The sequence below is a fragment of the Papaver somniferum genome, chromosome 9 (assembly GCF_003573695.1).
Source record: "Papaver somniferum cultivar HN1 chromosome 9, ASM357369v1, whole genome shotgun sequence".
Classification (NCBI taxonomy): Eukaryota; Viridiplantae; Streptophyta; class Magnoliopsida; order Ranunculales; family Papaveraceae; genus Papaver; species Papaver somniferum.
Genome location: NC_039366.1, coordinates 170329898 through 170357517, shown reverse-complemented (window position 1 = coordinate 170357517; position 27620 = coordinate 170329898). Strand labels below are relative to the sequence as shown.

General features: G+C 36.8%; 2 protein-coding genes across 2 annotated transcripts; one reads left to right on the top strand and one right to left on the bottom strand.

Moving 5' to 3' along the window:
• Window positions 1-1428: 1428 nt before the first annotated feature.
• LOC113312857 lies at window positions 1429-2190 on the bottom strand. Its single transcript, XM_026561591.1, has one exon. It carries the CDS (start codon window positions 2188-2190, stop codon window positions 1429-1431), a length of 762 nt encoding a protein of 253 aa, XP_026417376.1.
• Window positions 2191-22200: 20010 nt separating this feature from the next.
• Window positions 22201-25980, top strand: LOC113309987 (F-box protein At2g32560-like). The gene is made up of 5 exons (XM_026558521.1): window positions 22201-23911; window positions 24144-24223; window positions 24384-24562; window positions 24673-24747; window positions 25395-25980. Exons 1-5 carry the CDS (start codon window positions 23249-23251, stop codon window positions 25580-25582), a joined length of 1185 nt encoding a protein of 394 aa, XP_026414306.1. The 5' UTR covers window positions 22201-23248; the 3' UTR covers window positions 25583-25980.
• Window positions 25981-27620: the final 1640 nt, after the last annotated feature.

Below are 27620 nucleotides of genomic sequence, written 5' to 3'. Positions count from 1 at the left end.
GCAGAACAAGCGGAGGCATTAAGAGCATTGGAAGCAGTTCCATGGGCAAAGGAAAGAGGGATTCAAAGGATTCATCTAAAAGGAAATTGTATGAATGTTGTGGGAGCTATCCAAGGACATCCTACCTCAGTCAAGTGGACAACAAATAATATCATTAGAGATATACTCTTAATTTTATCTGAATATGAACAATGAAAATGTAGCTATGCACACAGAGATGCAAATAACTTAGCTGATTCTCTAGCTAAATTTGCTAAAACTCGAGATGTTTCAGTTGATTATTATTCTTAATGGCCTGCTTGGATCAATACTCGGATCTTAAGTGACCAAAAACAACATTGTAGCTTCTTATTGTTTTGTTTTTTTTTTACTCAAGAAAGGGCAAATTTTATTAAGAGAAAACAGTAGGCACTCATAGAGAGTGTGATAGCCACTGATATAAGTTACAAAAACAAAACAAAGGCATGGAAGCCTGAACAAAACAAGTTATGGAGAAACAAAACAAGTTACATGATAGCAGCATGCCAGTTATGGAGAACCATCTCTAGAGAATAGTTCATGAACACTCCATCCTTCAAAAGCCAGTTGAAAAGCAACATCTTAGCATCATCAATCATCCTCTCTAAAGAATGATACTTCCCTTTATAAAATCTTCTGTTTATTTCAAGCCAGACATTCCAGCAAATAGCAAATGGAATGAGCTCCTAAATTTTCCATTTTTTTGCTTTCTTCTTCCTCTTCTGTTTCCATTCCCGAAGAGTGCTTTTGACACAGTCATTAGAAACCCATTGAAGATTGAAACAATCCAAAAAAAATTGTCATGATTTCCTTATAGTATCACAATGCAGGAAAATATGGTCATTTGATTCAGGAGCCTTCTTACAGAGTAGACACCCATTCACAATTATAGTATTCTTCAGTTTACCCATTGTAGGAGCAACATTGTAACACAGAGACTAGGTAAAAAAAAGAAACCTTCAGAGGAACTTTATGATTCCAAACAATTTTGAATGGAAATCGAGCTCCTTGAGTAATATCCAAAGAAGAATAACAACTTGACACTGTGAATGTGTCGTCATTTCTCCATCTTCTGACATCATCTTCAGTAGTTAATGAGTTTTGTTCTGGGATTAAATTCAGCAGCTGCAACAACTCATTTAACTCAAACTCATTCAAGTCTCTTGATAGTTTCAAATTCCAAGTCTTAATATCATTGCAAGTAGAAACTACTTCAGAAAGAGTACAATCTTGACTTCTGCAGATTCTGAAAATATTAGGAAAAAGAAACCTTAAACCTATTCCATTGCACCACAAATCTTTCAAAAACAGGCATTTTTTTCCACTGTTAACTTGAATAACTGCATTTGAAATAGCAGTTTCCTTGCTCTTTAGAATCCCTGCCCATAAACTTTTTTTAACTTGCTTGTTTTAAGAATTAGGGGAAAAAGCCATAGAATTGCCATCAAATTTCTGATTAACCACCTTCCTCCAAAGTGCATCTTTTTCATTTCCATATCTCCAAATACACTTAGCATGAAGTGCTTTGTTCATAATGTTGAGTTTCTTGATACCTACATCACCATTCTCTTTTGAAGTATTATCTCTATCCCATCCAACCCAACCTTTTTTCTTGACCGTTTTAGAGCCTCCCAAAATGAAATGTCTCATAATCCTCTCCATTTCCTTTTCCACAGATTTTGGTAACTGAAAAAGAGAAAGATAATATATAGGAAAACTAGATAAAACAATGTTAACTAAAATGATTCTACCCCCTTTAGAAATATACTCTCTCTGCCAACTATTTAATTTCCTCTGAAATTTTTGAAGAATGGTTTCCCAAACAGAAGAAGCCTTTGACTTACTATCCAAAGAAATTCCCAAGTAATTTACAGGGAAACTAATACAAGAACACCCAAATAAATCAGCACAAGCTCTTGCATTTTGAGTCTCCCCCACAGGTAACACAACACTTTTCTTAAAGTTTACTCTAAGCACATAAATAAGCTCAAAAGCAAACAAGATATTTTTCAGATTTGAAATTTGCTCAGTGTTGTCATCAATGAACACTATGAGGTCATCAGCAAACTGTAGGTGATTAATTACAGTACCTTGAGGAGCAGGTTTGAAGCCAGCAATAAGATCCATTGAAGCAGCTTTTTTAATCATAAGAGAAAGAACTTCATCAATCATAATGAACAAAAATGGTGAAATAGGGTCCCCTGCCTGACACCCTTACCACTTCTGAATAAACTTGAAGCCTGACCATTAATAGCCAAAAAAAATCTCACATATGATAAGCACCAATTGATCCGATTCCTCCAAAAATTTCATAGCTTCTTATTGTAGCTTCTTAATTTTATTAATAAAGACTATATTCCTATTAAAAAGAAAAAAAAAATCGAAGATGAGCTCCCACTTCAAAGCACGTGTCGTATAGATATGTAGACAGCCACCAGGAGTATGGCCACATTTGAAATCTACTCTGGTTGCATTTGGAAACACCCCTCGGGTGTCCCAGCGCTAAACAAAAATTAAAGCACATTTGTCTTTTTGCTAGCGTTTTAGATGTCGTAGCCCCTAATACGTCATATACTGTATGAAGTAGTATTACCGTTAAAATTCAAGATTGCTAACAGGGGTACCAGATTAGGTGGGGGTGTACCAAATCCAAGATAAGACAAAACAGAATTTCATATAGGACAAAACAGGTTTTGTCTTTGTTAGAGCATTGCTCGGTCAAACTCACACGCGTTGCTATCTCAAGCATGTTTGTCTAGTGATCAAAACTATAAGTCTTGATTTCTAGCCTATTTGTAGATGTCTCGGACTAGGACATAGATAGTGTAGTTGAGATTAAATATCTCGGCGTTCATCTCTTGAAGACTAAGAACTACTAAGGGGAGCTTGTGGAACTTCTTCGACAAAAGGTATGTGGAGACTTGAACTTGTCTATCACTTGGAAATTCTATTTCTACTATCTCCGATATTAAGACATAAGTCGTGTTACGATATAGTTTTCTCTATACACATTTGAGATTTCGAGCTGAGTATATCTCGCTTACATATTTCTCGAAATCTGTGTTGGTAATCTTTCGCTTCGACCAAGTTCATCTTATATCATGAGAAAATTGCCGAGTAACATCTTACATGGTTTGTGTGATACAATCATTTGGTGTAAGACTTGGAAGGTTTCAATAATGATTATTTCAATATCTTGAAAATTGCTTTGATGCTAATAGTGTGTGAAAACAGCTATTGACATTACAGAAGAATGTTTCAATGATTGAAATAAAAATTTGAAGATGTAACCATCTTTGGATATAAGCATAGATAGTGTGTTCGCACATTAGTGTATAAGTCCATAAACCGGGAGCCAAGAGTATGCATATGTGTATACGAAATTGGTGAAGGAGACAGGTTAAGTATGCGTACCCGTACGCATACTGGCGGAAGTTCTCAAACCGAGAATTTCTGCTGAGTTTGGTTTTGGAAAAACTCTTAACTAGTCACCTTAAGTATGCGTACCCGTACGCATACTGGCGGAAATTTTTGAACCGAAAATTTCTGCTGAGTTTGGAAACTTTACAAACTCAAATCCGGTTGCTTAAGTACGCATATCCGTACGCATACTTAAGCTGGTTACTTTGTCAAATCGGTCAAGTCCATGAACTTAAACATTTAAATCATAAGGAATGCAATCTTTGCAAACCGTGGCTATAATGTTCATGATTGATTCAAGTGAATCAAATCGATTTGATTTCAATTGTGTTTTCTAACCAATTGAACAACTCTTTAACTAGTTTCATTTGAGTCATATGAACTAGTTATGGTTGAGATGAATAAGGTTGATATGAGAGTAATCATATGGCTAACCTCGGTTAACTATTTGTGAAGCAACATGGTGTACACGTTTAGGTACGGCTACATGATTATTGATTTAATGGGGGTTGTAGTAGTAGTGGTAAGGATGGTTCGAACTCTAAGACTTGTGGAGGTGAAGGATTTTTAGATTTATAAAAATTATATACAAAAATATTTACAAATTGGTAGAGAGGTACTGGAACTAGGATTCCTCCAAATTCATTTCTTAAGGTTCAAATAATAATTCTTTTATCAATAATAGCTCGAAAAATATATTAAATATATCAACTCTAATTTATTGCCAGGATAGATTCTCAAAATATTAGGTGTAAATGTTAAGCATGGGACATCAAATCATCTAAGATAAGCATGACCCATCAAATCAAATAACAACTAATTAATTTAAATCATAATTTCAATTAAAATTAATGCAAAACTCATGAAAAGAATTAAATATAATTACCCAAGTGTGAAATAAGGCTTCCTCCATCGCCCCAGTGTTGGGGTTTAACTCCTCATATTAATCATAATCTCAAAATACATGTATAAAGCTCAAAAGTTGATTAAAGGGAGTAAAACAATTGAACAGAAAAATCGCAACAGAAATAACTGTTGCAAAGGTGTTGTTCAACCGTTACAAAAGGAACGATAAAAAGCTGAAGTGTCGTTGTCGCGCGTTGTAACTACGACTGTCAATAAACGACGTTTCTTGCAAGTCTGTTCTTCGTGTTCTTCATCTTCATCACGAATAACAGCAGCAACAGAGATAATTGGTGATTCTTCCTCTGCAGCTTCCTCTCTTCTCCTCCCCACTCTCGACACCCTCTCTAGTAGACCCAAAGAGCCTATTTATACCCAACAACAGCTCCAAATCTCGCCAATAATTCCAATATAATTCTTCATTATGCGGGCAGTGAATAACAATATTTTCCGAATATTTTCTTACCCAACTTGGAATTTCTTGCGTAAACTTCCTCCCTCCACGCTCCAAATCGATTCTTCACGACCCAAAGTGATGCTCGAGCCATTCCACATCATCAGAACACGTCAATAACTCTCCATGACGCGTGATTATCATCCTCCAGTGCATGCTTGCCCTGTTTTGAACTCGAGAATCAAAACACGTATTCCAGCCAAATTTGATCGAAACCACCACCCAAACTTTGTTCCTTATGCCAAATCACATCTTTCTGCCAATTTTCAGCGATTGAATCGCACTCTAACCCATTCATTTTGACAATCAAAATTCTTCCAGTTGAAAACTTCATTTCCCGCCAAAAACACAAATTCAAATTGTTGAAGAAGGTGCCCCTTATCCAGAGTGCTGGGGTGTGAATATCAATTGGGGTGGAAATAGTAATTTTTCTGGGTTCCTCCGGGACATTTCTGGGACGCTTCCGGTGCATTTCTGGGGTGCCTACGGTACATTTCTCCGGGGTGTAAAACACTGCTTTTTGAGCCCATTTCGCCGCAAAGGCTTATTTCTCTAAAATTTCCTACAAGAACACAAAATAACACAATAAGTACTTAATCGAGTCTAACAATACAGAACATTGAGAACAAAATAGACACATAAATGCGTCTATCAAATACCCCCAAACTTATTATTTGCTAGTCCTCGGGCAAATTTATTCTAGAAAGGAAAATCATTTGAACCCCTAGGTGGCCCTAGTGGCGGAGTGTTGTCTCCGGAGGGTTTACCAGAGGTGTACCCACAAAACCTTTACTCCAGACCCTAGCTATCTACACAGAACCTTGGAAGGAACTAAAGAACCTCACTGGTTGGCATACTTATTGCTTATGTGAGGAAGAACCCTGATGCGAAATTCCAATTGTTGTACACGAGTTTGCACTCAAGCATACTAAAATTCATATAAAGTGACAGAGCTCTACTCAGATAGTTGCACTATAGACATCATATTCGGAGTCAAACTAATCATATGGATAGAAAAAGGAGATGGAAATAGAAAAATGTAGATGGTTTTGATGTTAACCAAATGATCGATGTTTCACATATCTGTCTGAAGGCCACTGCCAGAATGAACCTATCTTAATGGACTGCGATACCGGTCTGACTAATATCAACACAACTGGCATATACAAGGGAACTAGTGGTCGATAACTTAAATCTATATCAACACAACAGACATATACAAGGGAACCAGCAGTTGACTACACAGAACAATAACCATTTTTTTTTTAACTTAACGACATGAATAGATCTTTTTGATCCAAGCGCATGCTTCTTGTCAGCAGATTACACGATAGTTCCCACGGGTCCTGCATTCCACGCTTGCTTAGGCGACGGAAACAGGGAGAACACACGCATATTGCTATCCAAGTGTTAATACTTATTCTGATTGGTCTAACTGGTCCGGTCTTTTTTTTTTAGTAAGTCAGTCACTCTAATTCACCTAGCAGTGGTAACAACTTGAATCGTGTGCCCCACCTAATCACTTAGAGAAACACAGTTTAAAATGAAAAAATAAAATAAAAAAGAAATGAAAAGGACTCAACGAGATATGGTGCAACTATCATGTTATTTCTAACACCTGAGCTCTGTGCTTTTATGAATAGACTCTTTCGATGTTTTCATCTAATCAGATTGATTCCTCAACTCCTATAACCAAGATGTTCCCATCCACTTAGATTGGTTAGTGCAAACCTTAATAGGCATAATTTCTAGGCTCTGGAGTTTACTAATTGCAACTAAAAAGTTTCTCCCATACCCCCAAACTTAAATCTAACATTGTCCTCAATGTTCTAAAGATGAAATTAAAAGCATGAACAAGGAGAAACGGTTACGATTTGAAGCAAAAGAGTTAAGGAAGGATATTACCGTGTTGCATGAGATTGGGTTACCTCCCAAGAAGTGCTAAGTTTAAAGTCTTCAGCCAGACTTATAAAAGGATTGGTCAACTCGAACCATAAAGTAACAGTCGAAATAACTGTGGGTCTTCAAAATCAAATAGAGCTGACCATAGGAAACTGCGGTGAACCAAGAAAATTGCAAGAAAATCATGCCCTTACCTAGTTTCCTGATTAAGAAATTTATATCTAATTGTGGTTCAGGTTCAGGTTCTATGAAAGGGTCTAAATATAAAATTTTCATTGGTTGCGTTTCTTCATAGGTGGGATCCGAATCATTAGGTCCTAGAGTCTGGAAAAACTCAAATATGATCTTAGAAGCGCACAATAATAACCTAAATAACTGAGGATCCTCTAAGTAAATAAGATTTGACTTACATAATTGACCACAATGAAAGAGGTGGTCTTCCTTAAAAAAATGTGTCGACCCTAATATCCTAAAGTGATTAGGTTTAGTCTCAAAACTTAATAACCGACACATTTTAAAATCAAAAGTTCCCACAATTGGTTGAAAAGTTTTTGGTGGGAAAAAAAATTCAATCTTGGTATCATAGCCTGGGTTAACCACATCAACCAGAGGATGAGTTTCTAACAACTGAGCTTCTTTCTGGACATCATTAGGTTCGGGAAAACGTGTATGAAGATAATCTTGTAAGATGGTTGAGGCACAAATGTCAAGTTCTACAGGAGGGTACTTAAGAGTTAAAGCACACGGAGAATGATAATCACCCCCAAACTTAGAGTTTTCTATGTCTCTAGAAAGACTAGTCACAACTTCCCTAATTTCTAGGTCATCAGTTCCTGGAAATGGTCAATAGATTCTTCTAAGTTGGGTTCATCCTCACTCATTTATACGAGTTTATCATCTTCTAAGACAAGTGTTTCTAAATCGCTAGATTCTAAAACAGTATTCTCAGGGTAGACTCTTTCCTCTAAACCATCATCACAATCATATAAAGGATTATCAGAGAAAGTTTCATATAAAGGCTCATTAACTAAGGTGTTAATCAAAGTTACTTCCTCCGATCCATTAATAAGTTCATCAAATAATGGATTGTCCAATACTCTGTAGGCTAAAGGATCATGAACTACATCGTCTAAAACGGTGGTATCTCTAGTCAGATCCACATCCTTTTGAATAGGTGAATAATCATTAAAATTATTGGGATCTGAACCAGAAGTAATATTATCATTATGAAGCTCAAATGGAGTAACTAGTTATGGATCACTATGCCTACAAATGTATGATTCTTCATAAATATTATCTTCATCATAATCATCAAGAACCTCATCTAAATTAGTGTCTTTTATTCTAACCTCGTCCTCTAGATTGGGCAAATATTCACTATTGATATCAAGGGTAGAATTGGAAACACTATTTTGGAAATTTAGATTATTTCGAGCAGCATTAGCTAACTGTTCATTTTCTGCCTCTAAACGTGCTTGAATTTCACTGAGCGTAACACTTATACGTTCACAAGTCTCATTGAATATCTTAGACCGTTGTGTACTCTCTTTTCTTGAACTAACTGCACGTTCATACTCCCTTCGAACTTGTTGGTAGGTTTCTTCTAGAGATTGAACAGGTTTAGAAATGTCATAATCAGGACTAGTTTTTAAGTAATTTTCCAAAAATGCATGACTAGTACTACAATATTCCTGATTTTCTTGCTCGTAAGACCAATTCGTGTGTGGATAGTAATTGGGCTCACTATGGTATGAACCATAACCTTGAAAAGGTTGGCGTTCCCAACTACTATTCCCACCATGGTCATAATACTGATGATGTCCATATTCAAATTCAAGTCGATACTCATTGTATTGGCTTCTATCATACCAGTTCGACATTCTTAATTGCAAGGGAATTCTACACAACCACAAACAAGGACGACTCGACTCTACCAAAACAAACTTAAAGATTTCTAGCAAACAAAAAGCATGAAGGCTTCACTTAGATTGTTTTCTAGACCAGCTTTTATTCCTTCGAAAAGGAATTCGTTACAATTTGAGCACACCCCTCTGGAATCAATCCGAGCTAATGTAAGTTGAATCGAGGCGAGGGAAGCTTAGTAGAGATTTGATACCCAAGGCCTCACCGCATTAGAAGGCGGCGCAGTCACGCATTCAACTCACAGAAACCATCATGAACTTTGAAGTGTGCTTAAAGAGCAACCAATATTTTTTCGAACGAGTTTCCTGTTAAGATCGTTACCCTATCGGTCTCGTTCTATTCCAAATTTTAAAGCTTGGTTCGCGTTAGGTTTCGTTTTCCTAAGGCGTGCAAGAAGGGAGCGGTGATGAAATCCGAACCCTTACTAGGAATTTAAAAACAGTCCAAATTCGTCCTCAATCAATGAATCACCTTAAGGAATACAGTGAACCCGCTGACAGGAGATTCGCGAGTGTTTCGATGGACTTACCTCCCGTACCAGACGGGGGATGAACCGTTGAAGTCGGCTCGGGCCACGACTCCTATGTCATGTACGAACCCGAGGGGCCGAGACGATATAGTAATCGTCGTCCTTCCCTGCACACAGTTTATATAATTTTTTTTTTTTTTAATAATACCCTTCCGTAGGGTTAAAAAAAAAGAATAAAGTCCAATTGTCCAGAATAAAGTCCAAATAAAAAGTCCAAAAATTACAAAAATTATGAAAAATAAAGCCTATTTACAAATCCTAAAAAAAAATTATGTCTTTTTTTTCTTCTCTTTTAGCTTTAAGCTTTTTGTTCCCAAGTCCTTAGTATTCCACTTCGAACCTGTAAATCAAAGACACAAAAAGAAACGTAAAAAGGAACAAATAATAGTAAAAAAAATAATAAAAACCTAAAAATTCTACCTAAGCACAAATCCGCGTCGGCGGCGCCAAAATGATTATTGATTTAATGGGGGTTGTAGTAGTAGTGGTAAGGATGGTTCGAACTCTAAGACTTGTGAAGGATTTTTAGATTTATAAAAATTATATACAAAAATATTGACAAATTGGTAGAGAGGTACTGGGACTAGGATTCCGCCAAATTCATTTCTTAAGGTTCAAATAATAATTCTTTTATCAATAATAGCTCGAAAAATATATTAAATATATCGACTCTAATTTATTGCCAGGATAGATTCTCAAAATATTAGGTGTAAATGTTAAGCATGGGACGTCAAATCATCTAAGCTAAGCATGACCCATCAAATCAAATCACAACTAATTAATTTAAATCATAATTTCAATTAAAATTAATGCAAAACTCATGAAAAGAATTAAATATAATTACCCAAGTGTGAAATAAGGCTTCCTCCATCGCCCCAGTGTTGGGGTTTAGCTCCTCATATTAATCATAATCTCAAAATACATGTATAAAGCTCAAAAGTTGATTAAAGGGAGTAAAACAATTGAACAGAAAAATCGCAACAGAAATAACTGTTGCAAAGGTGTTGTTCAACCGTTACAAAAGGAACGATAAAAAGCTGAAGTGTCGTTGTCGCGCGTTGTAACTACGACTGTCAATAAACGACGTTTCTTGCAAGTCTGTTCTTCGTGTTCTTCATCTTCATCACGAATAACAGCAGCAACAGAGATAATTGGTGATTCTTCCTCTGCAGCTTCCTCTCTTCTCCTCCCCACTCTCGACACCCTCTCTAGTAGACCCAAAGAGCCTATTTATACCCAACAACAGCTCCAAATCTCGCCAATAATTCCAATATAATTCTTCATTATGCGGGCAGTGAATAACAATATTTTCCGAATATTTTCTTACCCAACTTGGAATTTCTTGCGTAAACTTCCTCCCTCCACGCTCCAAATCGATTCTTCACGACCCAAAGTGATGCTCGAGCCATTCCACATCATCAGAACACGTCCATAACTCTCCATGACGCGTGATTATCATCCTCCAGTGCATGCTTTCCCTGTTTTGAACTCGAGAATCAAAACACTTATTCCAGCCAAATTTGATCGAAACCACCACCCAAACTTTGTTCCTTATGCCAAATCACATCTTTCTGCCAATTTTCAGCGATTGAATCGCACTCTAACCCATTCATTTTGACAATCAAAATTCTGCCAGTTGAAAACTTCATTTCCCGCCAAAAACACAAATTCAAATTGTTGAAGAAGGTGCCCCTTATCCAGAGTGCTGGGGTGCGAATATCAATTGGGGTGGAAATAATAATTTTTCTGGGTTCCTCCGGGACATTTCTGGGACGCTTCCGGTGCATTTCTGGGGTTCCTACGGTACATTTCTCCGGGGTGTAAAACACTGCTTTTTGAGCCCATTTCGCCGCAAAGGCTTATTTCTCTAAAATTTCCTACAAGAACACAAAATAACACAATAAGTACTTAATCGAGTCTAACAATACAGAACATTGAGAACAAAATAGACACATAAATGCGTCTATCACTACATAAACCTAAATGAGGGTACATTTCATTTATGTGTAACAAGCTAAGTTCGATCTAACGGTTGAAAGATATTAGCTTGGTTGAATCAGGTTTTTCATCTAACGGTGAATATTGAATGCTTTGTTACCAAGGTAACTTGGATTGCAAACCCTGATTTGAAAACTATATAAAGGAGAACTCTTGCAACTGGAAAAACTAATCCCCACACCTCCTGTGTGTTACTAGTTGCATAACTAGAGTCGATTCTCCTTTAACCTTAGGTTTCTTCTCGAGACCTTGTAGGTTAACGACTTGAAGACTTCATTGTGATTGTGAAGCCAGACCCAACTATTATCTTTGTAGTTGCGTGATCTGATCTTGCTGTTGCTATCGTGTTGAGTGCAATTGAAATATTGGCTCGAGATTTTATATCTCCGATAGGCAAGATAGAAAAGTAATCACAAACAAACTTCGCCTCCTCGTTTGTGATTCCACAATAACTTGTTTCGCTAGTCGATTAAGTTTATTGTGAGGTGATTGATAGTACTAGGATGTTCTTCGGGAATATAAGTCTGGTTTATCAATTGGTTCCTATTCACCTTGATTTATCAAAAGACAGAACAAAAAATCTTGGGTATTTCTGTGGGAGACAGGTTTATTCAATCCTATAGACTTTTCTGTGTGAGACAGATTTTTCTATCAAGTCTTCGACTTTGGGTCGTAGCAACTCTTAGTTGTAGGTGAGATCAGCTAAGGGAATCAAGTGCGTAGTATCCTGCTGGGATCATAGATGTAAGGAGCGCAACTATACTTGAATCAGTGTGAGATTGATTAGGGTTCAACTGCAGTCCAGTCCGAAGTTAATTGGTAGTAGGCTAATGTCTGTAGCAGCTTAATACAGTGTGGTGTTCAATCTGGACTAGGTCCCGGGGTTTTTCTGCATTTGCGGTTTCCTCGTTAACAAAATTCTGGTGGCTGTGTTATTTCTTTTCCGCATTATATTTTGTTATATAATTGAAATATCACAAGTTGTGCGTTAAGATCAATCAATTAGACTATCCAACCTTTGGTTGTTGATTTACATTGATTGACACTTGAACATTGGTATTTGGTACCGTTCAAATAATTCCTCTTATATTCAATCAGGCTCGCAGATCTCTATTTGCTGATTGCAGATTGAATTAAGAATTAGAGATATTAAACTCTTTGATATACTTTAATCTGGATTGAGTCTGACTGTCTAGTTGACTCTCTATAAAGTGTATTGGAGTAAGTCCTCTCACATTGTCAAACGAATTATTGGGTGTGGTTGTTAGACCCCCGCATTTTCAGTCTTGGCTTGATACACCCACCAAACCTAATTACCCCCATTAGCAGTCTTGTTAAAATTGCACACTCGTTCTATAAGTGATCAGTTGTTAACATGTTACTGCCAACTGCTCATATCTTTTTGGGTAGGCACCTCGCGTAGTTGTTTATAAATATATCCCCTGATGACAAACCGGAAGATGTGTCAAGATATATTGGTTTATCACTTTACCTATTTGTCCATCTATCTAAGACATTTTTGTCCTCTACCAAGAATCAATAATTAAAGCCTGTGTTAAAGAAATGACTAAACGATTAAAGCCAAGCGATGATTACTACTAATAATAACAAATGACAAATATTTTCTAATCCGTTTTGGTCTGATATATATTGGCAATTTGTATGGTCTTGGCGGTGATTTTTAACCAAAAGTTGCATTTCTCTTAGGCAGCAAGCGTTTAAGAAATTTTATTATGCGGCATGTATGGTCTTGGCGGTGATTTTTAACCAAAAGTTGCATTTCTCTTAGGCAGCAAGCGTTTAAGAAATTTTATTATGCGGCATCTAGTTATTTTAATTTCTTCTTATTATATAACTTTATTTAGTGATAAAATAGAGATTACATGGACTTAGAGCTGCATATGAGCCGGTACAGTCCGGTTTTCTGTTGGAACCGGTACCTGTACACGGAGTTGACCGGTTCTTCAATTTGAGGACCTGTACCTGTATATGTACCTCGACTTGTACCTGTCCCGGTAAGACCGGTCCGGTTCCACTCCGGTACCGGTTTTTTACCTGAATTTTGAAACACACAGTAATATAGTATGTATGACAGTAAAGTAACAACCTAAGAGTCTAAGACTAAGTTCAACATTACAAAGTTCAAAATAACAAAGGTTTAAAACATCACAGTATCAGTGTATCACACTTTAAGTTCAAAGTTCAACATTAAAACATAGTACTAAAAACAACATTTCCATAAGTTTGCGACAAGAAATGAAATGAAATCCTTGCAAAGGATGGGGGACTTCTCGAACAATGGCACTGGCTGCACTGACACGGAGTTTACATCAAGCTTCTTTTAGCAGAGAATCCCATATGGCTGCAACATGGAACAAAAAAGTAAAACAAGAAAGTAAGCAAGCAATACAAGAAAACTTGAAAAGTAAGTTCTATTAAATAGAAGAAAACCTAATAGATTACCTTCCTCATCTTCAACAGCATCATCAGGTATATAGTCACATAGAAGATCAAGAGCAATGGGCTTTTGAAGAAAGCTTTGTGTACAGAGCAATGCTTCGACTGTCCTTGTAGACATAGAAGCTCTCCATGTAGTCAGCACGCGCTTCCCGGTGCTAAAAGCTGATTCAGAGGCCACTGAAGACACATGCATGGCTAATATATCTCTTGCCATGTATGAAAGTATCTTATACCTGCTTGCATTAGCCTGCCACCAAGCCAATATGTCAAAATGGTCAGGTTGACCTATTTCACGCATTCCACCTTCAATCACATTTGTCAAATACCTGTCGAGCTCAGTTGTTCTTGCCTCTTCAGCACAACTTGGGGTGTCCCAATGTTGTTTCCTCCTTGATTGAATTCTAGCAAACAGACCAACAGATTGCACACTAACTGGATAAGCAACAGTATGAGCATCACTACTTTACCCCTCCTCATGAACTGAATACAAGGACTTATAATCTTCAAAGAGTTCCTCAAATTCTAATTTCACCTTTCTCATAACTCTTTGAACCTCCCATGTATTATTCTCATACAAACAATTAAGAGTAAATTCCAAACCCTTTTGTTTCTCTCTTGGATCTAACAGATGACCAATAAACATTACAGAATTCATTGATTCATACACACCCCAATACTTATGGTACTTAGCACACATTAGACGAGACATACGAGCAATAAAAGGATCTGATGCTACATTGTTTCTAAATTCTACTAATTGTTCATTGATGAGTAACAATTGCCATAAGAATATATGAGTAGTGACTTGTATAGATGCAGAAAAGTTGACAGTAGCATCGAAGAATACCTTTAGACACTTCACAAGACCTCTAGCATATTTCCAATCTTCTTGATAAGGAGCATGTTGACGAGGAATCTTTTTCTTCTTATTCTGCTTTGCCTTGTTCTTGCTTGTTGGATCCAACTCCTCAACCTCTTCTTCTATATCCTCAACCTCTTCCTCTTCTTCTATATCCTCAAACACGTCTTCTATGACAACATTACTATCTATAGCTTCTTCAATATCAACATCAGTAGGTAAAACAAATTCTTTTTCTTGCTCAAAGATAAACCTCTGTTGAAAGTCCTTATCAATCTGTGCTAACACTGCAAAAACTTTTTCATATTTTTCAGCAGCATATAACATCAAGTAAGTGCTATTCCATCTAGTATACACATCTAAAATCAGAGATTTCTTACAATCTACCTTTGCTAGAGAAGCACATTGTTTAAATTTTTCGTGCCTAGAAGGAGAACTAAGAACGTATTTTACAACTGACCTTATTCTTCTAACTGATACGTTAAAGAGCCTTACTGCATCTTTTATGACAAGAGCAAGAACATGGGCTGCACACCTCACCTAGAGAAAGAACAAAACAAAAAACTGTCAAATTCAATGCTTAAAAATGCAGCACAAAAAGATACTCAGAAAAGCTATGTTCATGAAACTGTCAGCATTTATATCTATATTTCAGTAGCTCAGTTGACAACAAACTAAAACTGAGAAACTCAAACTAAACATGATTTCAGTGCATTTTATCTAAAGCAAGACATTACATGAATAACAAGTGCAGAACATGATAAGAATGTAACATGGAATGCAGAACATGATAGAACGTAACATGGACTTACATGTAAATATTTGGATCTAATTGGTGATCCTGTCCATTTAATGACAACATTCTTCAAATGCTCAATAGCCACTTTGTTTGCGCTGACATTGTCTAGAGTGACACCAAATACATCTTGTATACCCCAATCCTTCAAACAATCCACCATCTTCTCACCGATTGCATTACCAGTATGACCTTCAACTTGGCAGAACATGAGTATTCTCTTTTGTAGCTTCCATTTTTGATCAACATAATGAACGGTTACACAAATATAGTTATAATTGTTTGGTGATGTCCATGTGTCCGTTTTCAAAGATACCCTCTGCTTAGATGTCAAGAAATAAGTTTTTAGGCTATTCTTCTCTTCTACATACATCTTCAATACATCCCTATAAATTGTCATACGCCCTGGAACCTTGAATCTAGGCTCTTCCACCTGCATCATTGCCACAAAACCTGACCCTTCTACTGCTCTAAAAGCTATTTCATCCCTGATTATCCACTCAACAAGAGCCCTTCTTAACTTTTCATAGCTGTAAGAATGAGCAACAAGTTTACCATCTTCACCTAGTTTTGGGGGTGGCATCAACAGAGTTTGTTGTCCCTTGTCTTTCTCTACCTTCCTGTTTGGATTTTTAAGGCATCTCTTCAAATGCTTATGTAATCCAGAAGTTCCATGTACGTCATTGTCAGCAGCATACAATCCCTTGCAATGATGACATTCAGCTTGAACGTCACTTATCCTGGTCATCTCCAACCAAACTTTAGATCTCACTTTACCATGCTTCTTTTTGCTGTCACCAACTTCAGTTGTACTTGTTGGTGTAGGTTCAGTTTCATCATCTGTGTTAGATGCAGCTTGAGAGGATGATCCAACTTCAGTTGTATTTGGAGTTTGAGTTGAACTTGGTGTAGGAACAGTTTCTTTTGGTCTTACACTAACAACAATGCTATTACTGGAATCATCTGGTGCTTTGCGCTTCCCCATTTAGCACCTCAAAGGCCTGCAAGAGAAGTAAAGAACATTATATGTAGTATATTAGCCTTATAGACTTCAAAACATCATATCTGACTAACAAAATTAATCAAAGATGCAATGCAAGTTAAGGAAACAGAACTAACAAAATTAACCACAAATTGAGTTAAATTCATTCACGAGCAGAACATCATCAGTAGTAGTAGTGACCTTAGCATTAGTGACCTTAGTTCTTACTACGACAATTCCACATACAACTACATCAAAACATCATATCTGACTTTCCATTCATATATTCATAATTCATGAACTGAAACACATGGATTTACTCAATACAAACATCAACAAAATCAAACTTAAAGTGCTTATATATATGGTAGAGAAATAAGACTAACACAGTGTTGTGGAGAGTTTCAGTGACAATGCTCTATGTACAACACACAATTGCATACTAAATAGAAAGGCATTGCATATTCAATGAAAGCAATTAAAAAACAATGTTCAAAACCTCTATCAAAATTGAGGGTTGAACTGCAATGTAATTCAATACAGTTTTAAAATATGAACCAATCAACATCTAGAAACTGTATGTATGAAATTGAAAATAGAAAATTGCCTATAGATAAATTAAAATGGGTGATGAAGCCTCACCAGTAACGAGAGCAATCCAGATGGGAGCTGCTTCAAGAATACAACCCTTTTACCCTTGAACCTTCCAGCTAAGATAATCAAAACTGTTTCAGGAGTAATACTTTCCCTAATTTTTACCATAAACGAAAAACAAGTCAGATCCTAATTCAACCAACATGCAACAACTACCCATTTAACTCAACCAACACAACACAAAATCAAAACCCTAATTCAATCTCAAATCAAACCCTAATTCAATTTCAAATCAAACCCTAATTCAATCTTAGATTCTTAATAGTAACAAAACAATTGTTACTCCTAGTTTAAATCGATTTCAAATCCCAGTATCACACGATTCAAAGTTTCAAACCCTACTTTATTCCATAGTCGATTTCAAATCCCATGAGAGTTACAAATAACTTACAAATCTAAGAAGAAGAAGAAGAAGAGCAAGTATCCTAGTTTATTCCTTAACGAATCGATGATGGTGGTGACTGGTGAATGGTAGTGAACGACTGCTGCTCTTCAGAGAAGAAAAAAAAAAGAAAACTGAAATGAAAGTCGATAGAAATTAGAGATAGTGTTATACCTAGGAGGAAGAGGGACGGTCAGGATGTAAGATTCCCAAAAAAATCTACGACTACAATTAACCGGGACATATGGGCCGGGACAGGCCGGGACTCCCCCCAGAACCAATACCTGTACCGGCCTACTCCGGGTCTCTACTTTCAGAACCGGTACATGTACCGGCAACTCCGGGTCCGGTACGGTACAAGTCCTCTTTGACAGGCCATGTGGATTGGCAAATGTGGTTTTCCACTTTGGGAAGAACCATGGAAGCCATGTGGATTGCAAAACGTGGTTTTCCATTATGGGAAGAACCATCAAACGGCTTGGTTTTAGTTGCTCGGCACAAACCTATCGCTAATGACTACTTTTTATGAGTCGTTGATCAGTAATTATATTCTCAAATCCTGTATAACTTACTTTTACATGACTTAATTAACTCGCACTCCTAATCAATTTTCACAAGTTTCTACCTCTTTATAAAATAAAACTTCTCAATTATATCAATTTGTTTTAATTTTTTTGGTCAATTATTGTACTTTTGACTATTACAATGAAAAAACGAAAATGAATATTGGTTGGAGGGTGCAAGATTTTATATGGAAATTTATACTTTTTTGTCAACTTCTTAGGAACGGACGGGATATAGTTATGAAAAAATTCAAGTTTAATAGTATTATTTTAATCAAGGATTCATTGTAATAGATTTTCGTTGGAAAATGAAATATCTATCGTATAAATTAGTCAGTATCTGTATTTGTGGATTCTTCATTTGCATAACACTAAAGCCATGGAAACTGACACACGCCCAGTTCGCGGTTTTTATTGTTTTTGGGTCATGACCAGCAATACTCCGTGGTTGAGTAACTCAATTCCACCAACAAGCATTCAGCCTTGCACACTTGCATCAAAATATGCTCATGCCTTCACTCTTAAAATATTTCGTAACATAAGTTTTTCTTCTTTACTCTCTATCTCTTAAGGTTTACCATGCATCGATGTACTTAACAAACTTACAAGAACAACAACACAATAAACACAAAGATATAACGCAACGATCTCTTTATTGCGTTAAGGAAGATTACAAAACTCGTCCACCGCATGGACTATACAGGCTACCACTTTCTTAGTGATGTCTTATTCTCTCAAACATGAGAATAACTATTTCAAGTCTTAGCCTAACATAGCTTACTATTTTAAAAATGCCTCTCACACTATTTATACAGTAGTTACATGACCAAAATTGTGCATAACCGAATGTACAATCCCTGGGCGGCCAAGTGTCCAAGAATAGTTTCCATAACCGCCTAAAGTTGTGCATAACTGACCAGCTTTCTCTAACTTATGACAATTGATGCCATACCTGTCCCAAACGGTTTTGGACATTTTAATATGGTTACAAACTCACTTTACAGTCGTTCCAACTTGTCTCTCAATTCTGACATACGTGTAAAACTAATAACCAACTTGTAATCGTCTCTTCTGAGCCAAGTTGCACCATTACGCATCATAACGTTGTGGTTTTGAGCTGCACTTGCTTGGAAGCTTAAGCTACAACAAACTCATGCCAAAATGCTTCCCAACTGATGCCAATGATGCTCCATGTATCATATTTTTTACGTGACATAAGCTTTACTTAGCTGAGTAATGGACAATAGTAATGCAGTCACCTGCATCACTAGCTTGCGTGCACTGTCCAGGCTTGGTTAGGCCTTGGACCGATGCATAGGCCAACTCTTGGAATATTCGATGTTCTTCCATCATCCTTGAGCCGGGCTAACTCAATTTATCGGATAGGCATTAATGCAGCATCACATGTTTGTCATGTCTTGTTTTCCTCTATGAAGCTTCATTGTGTCGGCAATGCACTACATTGCTCGGCCGATGTTATGACCTGTAATAAACCTCCCCCAACCATCATGTTCAACGTACTCGTTGAACGCAACTAAGTAGTAAGCACGCTATGCTTGTTATTGGTTTTGATGCATGCATCAACAACATTTGTCTAGGACCTCCTAACACACTTGGTTTCGTATACTTCTGAAATTCGGCAACACACTTGGTTTCGTCTAGGACCTCCTAACACACCTGGTTTCCTAACACACTTGGTTTCGTATACTTCTGAAATTCGGCAACTTTGTTGCCTCTTTCAAACATCCTAATCCAACTTATATGCTTTATCATCAACGCCACTTAGTTTAAGTGCATTGCCATTGATCCTACTAACTTGTACCTATGGTGTCGGTTTGGCCTATGCTCCAACTCCAACTCCAATCATATACCAACATCTAAATACAAAATGAAATTCTTCTTACAAATTTTCTAAGTTAGATTTGAATTTCACCTGCATCATTTGTGCTTATCAACAATTTTTGTTAATGTTTCTCCCTTTCTTGAAGTGTGTGTTGAATTTTGGTCACGTTTAAGCAACAAAGAAACACGAAGAGAAACAAAAAGATTCCCTTCCAACTAACATGAAAATCCCCGACCCATCCTAATGTGTCACGTACCTTCTATTCTAACGTTAGATAATCATCTTTACCGCCGTGATGCAAAAATAAATAAATAAATAAAATAAAAAAATAATATCAAATATCGAAACCTAACTAAAAACAAAATTTAACATCGGAATCCAATTAAGACAATGGTAGTTGAATATCTACGAAAATGGTTAAGAAAATAGTACTATATTTTATTTTTTGAAAATGAGAATGTGTTTGATTGAAAAATCAAGAAGGATATACAGAGAAATTCCATCAAGCCGCTTGATCACGAAGATATTTACAGATGACTGCTATTGCAGTGAGAGGCCGACAAAAAGAAAAAAAAAACTCAACCAGACATTTCTCTAGTGGTTACTGGTTAAGAGAATCATTTGCAAGGTGTATATCTACTCTTGCTTGCTTGAGACCTCCGTCCTCAAAATTAACAGCCGTTGAAAGTTTGAGGTGCGCTAAAACCCATACGTGACTCGGTACGAAACGTGGGACATGCTCGTAAAACTCGGGAATGCAAAAATCATGGTAAAATATCTATTGATTTTTGTCCTCGTCTAACTAAATTTTTTTTAATCACTAAATGGAACACGTATCTACATACGATATGGCCAGATGGCGCTTTGATTTAAGCACGTAGCAAACTAACCTACACATGGGAAGCATCAAGCATGCCTTTTCTTTCTTGTAAACAGCTAGCTTATGGAATATGGAGTGCGGATTATCAACAAAAAAGTAATCGAAAAACCACTACATAAGAGTTGTAGACCAACGGTGGAAGAAAACATATGATCTCATAATCTTGTCTAAGAAGAGCACATCCAACAACAACTGAGACAACAAGATTCTGCTATAGTCTTATGTGATGTGTGTGGGGGTGAAATTGATTTCAGTTGATTATCTTGAATCGGCATTGACTCAGCGACTCGGAAGTAAGAACCCGGGGCCATCGTCTGCTATAGTCTCTGTTATTTTCCTATTCCCAGAAAAAGCAGATTTGTACATATAAATTTGTTTGAATTTACTCAAATAAAGGGTTCAATTGCTGAAGTGGGTACATTTATGCTCTATTTGCCTTAAATTTAGTAGATTTTTCTCTTATTGATCATTCAAATGGATTTTCAGTTGTTTTTCTTTTTTTATCTATTTTGATTCTTGAATGAATAAGATAATGAAATCAATCGATTCCGATCGATTTAGGTGTTATTTTCAGGAAGTTTGAACAGTTAATTTGTTTGCTTAATGGTTTTTGATCGAAATTGATGATCAATTTGATTGATTATATAAGCTATCATCTTAATTTCATGAAATTGAGAAAACTAAAAAACTGATTTTGAGTTTTTTGGACATTCCTTGTGACGGGGCAAGGAAGCATTTTCTCCTTTCTGTCGGACATTCCTTGTCTTTTTTTTCTTAATAAAAAAAAAGACAAGTAAAAATAGAAATTAAATAGATTCAACTAAAATTAACTAGATCAAATAGCAAGTAAAAAAAATCAAATAGATTCAACTAGATCAAAGAATCCCAATGAGATAAAACAGAACCGATCAAAACTCTAAAAACTATCGTGATGAGTAGATCTTTCCAAAGAATGAAAATGATTTTATCATCTGATCATAGTTCCCTTTTGGGATTTTTTTTCCTCTAAATCTTCATTCTATATGTTTGGACTTTAAAATTCTTCCGAGATAATCATTTACAAATGTTCTGATTTTTTGTATTTGAAGGAGAAGCCTCAAGGTTATTCTATTGATGTGAGTTGAGGTTATCTGATGAAAAACAAGAAGACTGAAACTTCTCGACTAAAAAGAATGGGAGGAGCTACTTTACCTAAATGCTCTGCTATTAACAGCGTCAAATAAAAGTTAGACAGCTAGAATTAAGAGACACGTGTCGTACAAAGAGTGGTGGGGACAGAGGCACAGAGAGAAATTTGGGACAGAGGATCTGGAGCCGTGCAAAACTGCAAAGTGAAACAGAAACGTATACGAGAGATAAAATGAGTGAGACCTGGTAGGGGGGCCATTGTCTCCTAAAGAAACTCCCCCTTCCCAACAACCAATAATGGCCCTTGATTGACTTAAAGTTATTATCCTCATCAGTCAAAATTCTCATTAACTAAAAAAGCCATCACTTACATTATCTGGTTGGCCGAACTGAGTTGCGTGTAAGTAGGAGTTTGGTTGATAGACAAAAGAAGTTCGGAGAATGGAGCTGTTCTTTTTTTCTTTTTCCGAGGTCATAGTTATTTTCAATGCACTGCTAGTGGTAGATAACCCATCATATCTCACAATCATCCAAATTATAAATCTTCTTTTATTCCTTTTCTCATTTCATTTTTTCAACCAAAATTTTAACTTTTGGTTCGTAATTTTGTTGAGAGGTTAAAGAAAAAAGTGGTAGGAGAGAATTTTGATGATACTTAGGTGAACTTAAAAGAAAAACAGAGGACCCACTTTCATCAAGTTCATCAACATCAAAATCTCTCCAACCTCAATATTAATTTTGTACTCTTAGTTGTATTTTTCTGTTTGTATTTATAAGATCTTCTCTTTTATTGGTGTTAGTTGATCCACTGTACCATCTCTACTTATTTTTGAGGGTTCATTCTTATTAATAACTTGTACCACAAATTTCATCTTCAAAACCCTATAGGAAAAAAGCCCAGTTTTTTCTTCATCAGTTACAGAATTTAAGTTAATGGGTCTTCAAAACTAGACTCAGCATTCTCACTTCAAACTTTGGATTTTCATATCTTATTACACCCCTATTACAGGAAATCTGCTCACATAACAAGAACAATCTCATTTTTTGTTTGTATCTGAAAATTGGAATTGACAGCCATTTCCTTTAAAGGGTATCTTTTCTCTGAATGTTATGTTTTCTTCACCCAATAGACATCCACTGTATTTGGATTCTTTCTATTCTACTCCATTGTTTTTCTTCTGACTTTACATAAACCACAAAGTTTTTGTTTTTGATTTTTGAAGTTTGTCTGAAAAAAGATACTCCCTTTTTTTTACTTTTTGACAAGAAATTGCAGAGGAGGCCCACTAGGTGGAATACTCTGGTGGGCTTCATTGAATTAGCAAAAACATCACATATGAATATATGATGATGATATCCAAAGTTTTCTCTTTTTAATAGATCATTTCTTTAAATTTTTTTAATTTGAAACTTGTTATAAATAGTTCACTCTCATTATTATTGTAGTTGCTTCATTGCAATTGGGTCATTCTTAAAATTTTCTTTAATCCCTTTTATGTAGAGTTAAAATCTTTGATATTTCTTCCCCCCATCTTAAGAAATCACCTTATCTAAATGCTGTTCTTCTTGATATCTTGTGTTTCTTTCATTTTCTTGTCAAAGTCTCTCTCTTTAAAATCCTTGCCATCATGGCTTGGTGATATGAGATTGTTCTTCCTTTGGTTTTGGAGAAATCTACTATCTTTATTAGTTAATTCTCTGAGAACAACGAAAATTTCAATTGAAAATTCAGAAAGAATGTCTTTAAGAAAGAAACTTGTTAGTAGTACAAGAGTTGAACATGTTGAAGAAGAGATGAATTATGAGATGTCTGTATTGGATTTGCCTGAACTAGTTTTGGAGAGCATTTTAGGTAGACTATCTCCATCTGGTTTATGTTCCATGGCTGCTGTTTGTAGCTCTATGAGAGATAGATGTAGGAGTGATTATCTTTGGAAAAGACACATGGATGATAAATGGGGTAAAGTTATTGGTAAAGCTGCTTATCGCGAATGGCAATGGCATATTGCTTCAAAAAAGAATTATGCTCTTGATCGCAGTAACTCGAAAAGTATTACCAGATCTTTGTCTTGTATATGGCCTCTTGCTTGGTTTAAATCGAAGCTCGAAAATTCGAACAAACCCAAGAGTAGTTTACCTGCGGATTCGATCATGTCATGGTATCTATCTCTTGAGACTGGCAACTTCTGGTTCCCGGCTCAAGTCTATAACCGCGAGGTATTAATCGACATCAAACTATAATTTTGTTTCATGATTTGTCAGAATTTCGTCAAGATCAATTGAGAATTTGAGATAGTAGTCTCTTGGTTTTATATAAAGAACAGTTTTTGGTTCTCTTTATATGATGCAGGGGTCTGTTTTTTGTTGTTGAATGTAGCTGCAGATACACAAATAGCTGTTATACAAATTACTGAATTTCGTTCTAATCCTTGTTTCATTTTTTTTACAGCATGGTCATGTTGGATTTATGTTGTCATGCTACGACGCCGAGCTTAGCTATGACAGCCGCACAGACACCTTCCATGCTAGGTATGATACATGGAATCTAATTTCTTGATAATTCTTATGGTTTCTTCCATTAACAAGATGCACTTCTGATTGGTGTGCTTATGGTGTTTGGGGCTTGTTTTCTCCAAAAAAAAAAGAACGCTTTGAATATTGAAAGCTCATCAATGCTTTATTTTTGTAGGTATCCTCCTCATGGCCGGAGGACTATTGTGATAGAAGAAGGTGTGGAGTGGGATAGGATAAGAGCACCGGCAATTGATACTCTTCCACATGACCTTCATGTGTCAGACTGTCTACATGATCTACATCCCGGAGACCATATTGAGATTCAATGGAGAAGAAATAAAGAATTTCCTTACGGTATGCTCTTGAAACCAAATTATGTCCAATTTATAATACATTTCCTCCTTGTTCAAAAATTGTGGTTGTCTGATCCTTAACCAAAATGTTAATGTTGTCTGTTTATTCAGGTTGGTGGTATGGGATCGTTGGTCACTTGGAGCATTGTGACGGGAACGAGAGGCACTGCCTTTGTCATAGTAGCGGTAAGTAAAACTATAAAAGTTACATGGTTTTTGTAGTCTATACTTCAATAAAGTTATCTCTCTGGTTGATGAAGTTTGCAAGCTGTTAGTGTTCAATTCATGTATTTGTAATATGAACCAAGTCCAAGTCTAATCTTGTCAATTAGTTAAAACTTACGTTTCGATTTTCTTTTTGAGACTTGCCTAGCTTCTCACTACAAATTGTCTCTACCTAGATCATAACTTGTTCAATGCGTTTAAAACTTCCTAAACTCTGCCTTATTGCAGTTCTTAAGTTCAATCTAGTACGGACTAGTCTTTCAGACTCCCCCAAATCCGCTATATATTTGACACGGGTTTACTACCTTCTTTAGATTGCAAGCAGTCAATGCACCCAACCTTCAACCACCAACTAACTGTAAACTAGTAACCAGCTTGCCTAAATCACAAAAAGATCCATCACAATCACAGCATTGACTTATTTTCAAAACCTCTACAATGTTGACTGAACTTGCTGATTAAATTCCTTGGATACCCTTTTCGGGTTTCCGTCAGTCTCATTCCTTCTATTTGTTACTTTTTCTCATTTCTCCTTGTGTCTATGTCTGTATATTTGCTGTTGCCATAAGAAAAAAGTCTCACTAACTGAATAATGCGATTTCTTACAGATACTGTGGTACTAGAGTTCAACCAGTACACTCATGGTTCAAGGTGGAGACAGACGTTTCTAAGCAGAAAAGATCATCGAGAAGAAGGGAATGAAGCAGATGGGTTCTACGGAGGAATCAGAAAACTTTATGCTGCCGATGAAATTTCTATGTGGAAACGGTTATGGCCTACTGAAGTCTTGGAATAATAGCTAGATTCAACCAGTGTAGAATATCATTAGCCTTAGTTTTCCCTACTTTAATAATATCATTAGCCTTAGTTGGAATTATAACAACCTGCCTTTCAGAAATACTAAAACATTGTTTGAATTTATGATGCAATTTAAGTTGGGCAATGTTTTAGTATTTCTAGACTTTGAAGATTTTCTGAAACTACTCTTGTTCTTTCAGTACCTCATTCACTAGGATTTCCTTTGCGTTGCCATGGTCAGCCAATGTCCCAAAGCAAGATGGTGATGAATATCACTAGGCTTTTGTTGGCCAACTCGGCAACGCCATTTCATGGCTTCAAACTTTGTAGATTACATCGACCTCGAAACTGATTCTCTCGTTAGGTATCTTGCATCTATGAAAAGAGTAATTGACATGCTCTTGACTCGTGCCGAGATTGAAACTTAGTTTTCTAGACGAAGAAAAATGGCATGTGAATTGTGACGATTGCAAAGCCTGTTTGTTAGTTAGAATCCATTTGTCACTCGAGGCCTGTGAATCTTGTGAATTGTGATATATAGGAATTGTAATAGGTAACGCTACAGCAGATACGTACCCAAACTGGCTAACTTGAAAAGCATACTCCATACAACTCTGTGTTAGTATCCAGGCCCCTCTAACCATGAGGAACATTGCTTGAAGTTCCAATGTCATGATTTGAATTGATGAAAACTCTGCCCAAAATGCTCTCTATTCCACCTTTTCGAAAGAATTTTAAATTCCGTAGTTTCTTAGCCCATACAGAACTAGAGGAGCCAGTGTACTCCGTGGCATTCCACCACTCTTGTAGTTCAGAGAGAAAAGTTATGTTCAAGAACCAAAAACTCTCTACTCTAGAAGGAGGCTTCTGTCTAATCGAGTTGCTAGACACGAATAAGATAGCTGAGTGATCAGATGTGTCTCTGGATAACATCACTTGAGCAGAGTTTGGATATGCACCCTCAAACTGTGGTGAGACAAGCACTCTGTCCAACATGCACAAAATTGGATCATCTTGTCAATTTGACCAAGTGCACAGACTCCCGCTTACTGGAAGGTCTAATGAGTCATGAGAGGCCATGATTTCATTAAACAGACTTCTCCCTAACCTTGAACCTCATGCCCTATTCCTATTCCATCTTCTTCTGGTTGCATTAAAGCCACCAACTATGCACCATGCTTCAATGGCCGGAAAAAAATGTATTATTATTGATGGAGGGAGATTTATGAAAATAAACTAGATTTTGTGCCCGTGCTACGCACCGGGCTGATCCGAGCACCATCTATCATCATTTTTTATTTTAACCATATTTTTGGTTTGATGTAATGCGGCTTCGCATGCACCTTTGTGTATTTTTATTTGATTTCGTGGGGCTTCATCTCGCCCTATTGCGAAGGATTTTTTATTTGGTGTGGCTCGGCTTCGCCTCGCCCTGTCCCAATGTATGCTTAGGATTTTTGATTTAATGTGACTCAGCTTCGCTTCACCCCGCCCCAATGCATGGTTGGTCAGGCTTCACCTCGCCCCGTCCCGACGCACGCTTAGAATTTCTGATTTGGTGTGGCTCGGTTTCGCCTCACCCCATTGTCTAGGATTTTTAATTTGGTGTGCCTCAGCTTCGTCTCTCCCTTTCCCAATGCATGCATAGAATTTTTATTTGGTGTTGCTCAGCTTCGCCCGTCCCGATGCTTATGGTGGTATGGCTTAGGATTTTGATTTGGTGTGGCAGGGGATGCATTTATATTTTGGTGTCGGGGGCGGGTATGTTGGGGACCTATATTTTTTATTCGCAAAGTGGCGCTGGAGCAAAACCTAAAAACAGGCGGTGCACAAAGTCTTGCTTGTCAAATCCATGGCTAAGCCTTTACACATCTTCTTACCCAGCATTTTGTGATTCTATGATTCTTACTGTAGAACAGTCCTTGCACAGATTCAAGATCCAGTCCTGGATAGTTTTGGTTACTATCATACATTTGATGCCAGTGAGTACTTGGGTGACCAAAGGGAATTCCATGTTAGATGACGCTGGTATGGCC